At 43.2% G+C, this 3,029-nt stretch overlaps 1 protein-coding gene across 1 annotated transcript; it reads right to left on the reverse strand.

Moving 5' to 3' along the window:
• Window positions 1-1,655: 1,655 nt before the first annotated feature.
• On the reverse strand, window positions 1,656-2,620 carry EMH_0033420 (uncharacterized protein; the record flags this gene model as incomplete). The annotated part of the gene is made up of 2 exons (XM_013494742.1): window positions 1,656-1,781; window positions 2,072-2,620. The coding sequence occupies 2 exons, from the start codon at window positions 2,618-2,620 to the stop codon at window positions 1,656-1,658; spliced, it is 675 nt and encodes a 224-aa protein (XP_013350196.1).
• Between the last annotated feature and the right edge of the window lie 409 nt (window positions 2,621-3,029).

Genomic DNA, 3,029 nt, shown 5'->3' on the forward strand with positions numbered 1-3,029 from the left:
GTAGATACGCTAGTTTGTATGGCTGTACTCCCCTATTAGAATGAGATATCTGCTGGTGAATATTGGTTGGTATGTTCGTAGAAAAGTTTATTTTTAGTTTTATAATTAAAAAATAAATTTTATTTTTTTGTTGTTTTGTTGTTTTGTTGTTGTGTATGGTGATGGAGCTGCATATGAACAGGCGCCCAGAGCAGGCGGTGCAGCAGGGGGGGGTGTATAGGGTAATGTTGTGCTATTGTTGGTGTTTTAATGAATGTAATAGAATAAAATAAATAAATATAAATAATTTTAGATAAAAAAAAGGAAAAAAAACAAATAAAATAAACCCAACGACACCACCAGCCCCGTCTGCTGAGCTCCGCCGCTGCGGCGCTCGCGGTGTAGCTGAGGCCGTATCTGTGTAGAATAATAAAAGTTGAATATAAAATGTTTGATGAATTGAAGAATATTTAAAAAGTAGAAAAGTATTGAATTCTTCAGCTGTACATACAGCTCAGCATCTTCACCGTTTCCTCTGTACCTGCTGCAGCAGCCCCGTCCGCTCTCGTATAAGCCCCCACTTCTTTTCTTTTGTATAAAACTTCTTTTCAATTAAAAAACTTCATTTATATTGTTTTAATATTCTCCGAATCATATTAAAAAAGAGGGGGGCCTCAAGGGGGAGCATGCAGCTGCCTCTCTCTCTCTCTATTTCAGCATCTCTTAGGCTTCACCACAGGGGGCCCCCCTCTGCGCCGCCAGGGTTCACTGGGGGCCCCTCCAGCCTTTTCTAAGAAACACAAAACATATATAGGGGCCCCCAGCATCCTTATAGGGGCCCCCTTCTCCTCAGTAGCTTGCAGGAAGCAGCAGGCGGAGTAGCAGCAACAGCAGCAGCAGCAGCAGCAACAGCAAGAGCAGCAGTTACAGCAGCAGCAACAGCTGCAGCAGCAGCAGCAGCAGCAGCAGCAGGAAAAGGTTTATTGGTGTTACTGGTTTTTTCTGCTTCTATCCCGTGAGCAGCAAAGTAAGGAACAAAGAAATTCCTCAACCAGAGATGACAACATTCAGAGAGAACGGCAGCAGCTGTGCTGCTGGCGCTGCTGCTGCTGCTGCTGCTGCTGCTGCTCGCGCTGCAGATGATGAACAGCAGCAGCAGCAGCAGCAGCAGCAGCAGCAGCAGCAGCAGCAAACGAGGAGAGGCAGCAGCACACAGGAATTTCCCTGGCTGCAGCTTTGGGAGGTCTGGCAAAGGGGAAACGTAACACCCCTAGATCAGGGGGAGACCTGGTCCGTTTCTTCTTCTTTTTAATTTTATTTTTATTTTTTTTTATTTTGTTTTTATTTTGTTTTGTTTTATTTTGTTTTATTTTGTTTTGTTTTGTTTTGTTTTGTTTTGTTTTATTTTATTTTATTTTTTTTTCCATCTTTTTCTTCTCTTTCTGTTATTTTTTCTTTGCTTTCTTTTTCTTTTTTCTTTTTTTTCTTTTTTTTCTTCTGCTGGGATTGATGCAGCATCTCTCTTTAGACACCTAGTGCTGCTGCTGCTGCTACTGCTGCTGCTGCTGCTGCTGCTATTCCTGCTGCAGTTGCTTCAACAGCTGCTGCTGATGCTGCTGCATTGCCGCTACTGTTGTTTTTGCTGCTGTCTCCACCTCTTGCTGCTGCTTTTATTCCTACAACCCTGCTTCTGCTGCTGCATCTCCATCTGCTGCTGCTGCTGCTGCTGCTGCTGCTGCTGCTGCTGCTGCTGCTGCTGCTGCTGCTGCAGGTTTATAGTGAATGGGGGTTTTCTGAAGGACCTGCAGCAAGAAGCTAGCCGTCTTCGTGGTGAGATGAATTCGGATTTGGTGGCGAAAGCATTATGCGGCTTAGATAAATTTATCTCTCAATCAAAGCAACGCCACCAACAGCAGCAACAGCAGCAGCAGCAGCAGCAGCAGCAGCAGCAGCAGCAGCAGCAGCAGCAAACTCATCATCTACGTATTGTTAATGCTCCTCTTCTCTCCCCTGAAGGAATCAAAAATGGATATGCAACAAAACGCTCCCGGCTGCTTCCCGGCTTAGAACGACAGATGGTAATACACAACACCTGCCTATACACCCCAATCAGCAGCTGCATATACACCCCAATCAGCAGCTGCATATACACCCCAATAAGCAGCTGCATATACACCCCAATCAGCTTTGCTTTCTGCTGTATATACACCTGAATAAGCAGCTGCATATACACCCCAAAATGGACTGTTTTCTGCTGATTTACATTCTGCTGTTGTTGCTGTTGCTGCTGCTGTTTCTGCTGCTGCTGTTTCTGCTTCTTCTTCTGCTGCTGCGTCTGCTGCTGCTGCTGCTGCTGCTGCTGCAGGGCCTGGCGTTTCAAGTGTGTGACGCAGCAACATGGAGTGTATTGACAGCCTGGGTGCCGCACGACATAGAGGTGCCTCGTGGGGTGTATAGGCAGCGGGGGCGGCTGCAGGTAGAGGTGCAGCCGCTGCTGCTGCATGCGTTTCGTGCTGCTGCTGCTGCTCCCAGCAGCAGCAGCAGCAGCAGCAGCAGCAGCAGCAGCTGTAATGCTGTTGAAACTGAATATGTTGGGCCCTTTGTTGCTACACGGTCGGATACCCTTGACCTTCTCATACATAAGGTAATAATATAAATATTTTATTTTTATTTTATTTTTTTTTTGTTTTTGTTTTTGTTTTTTTTTGTTTCTTTTGTTTTTGCTTTTATTGTTGTTTTTGTTATTTGTTTTGTTTTTGTTTTTTTTTTTGTTTTTTTGTTTTTGTTTTTGGTTTTTTGTTGTGTCTTTGTGTCTCTCTTTGTCTCTTTCTTTTTTTTTTCTCTTTCTTTTTTTCTCTTTTTTTCTTTTTTTCTTTGTCTGTCTGTCTCTCTTTTTGTGTGTTACTTTGTTGTTTTTCCCTGTCTCCTTTTTTTTATTTATTTCTCTTTCCTCCTTGTATTTATACATCTCTTTTTTATATTTATCTTTTTCATTTTATTTTCTTTTCTTTTTTCTTTTTTTTTTCTTCTTATTCACCAACTCCCCTCTC

Source organism: Eimeria mitis, genomic scaffold (assembly GCF_000499745.2).
Source record: "Eimeria mitis Houghton genomic scaffold, Emh_scaff1269, whole genome shotgun sequence".
Classification (NCBI taxonomy): domain Eukaryota; phylum Apicomplexa; class Conoidasida; order Eucoccidiorida; family Eimeriidae; genus Eimeria; species Eimeria mitis.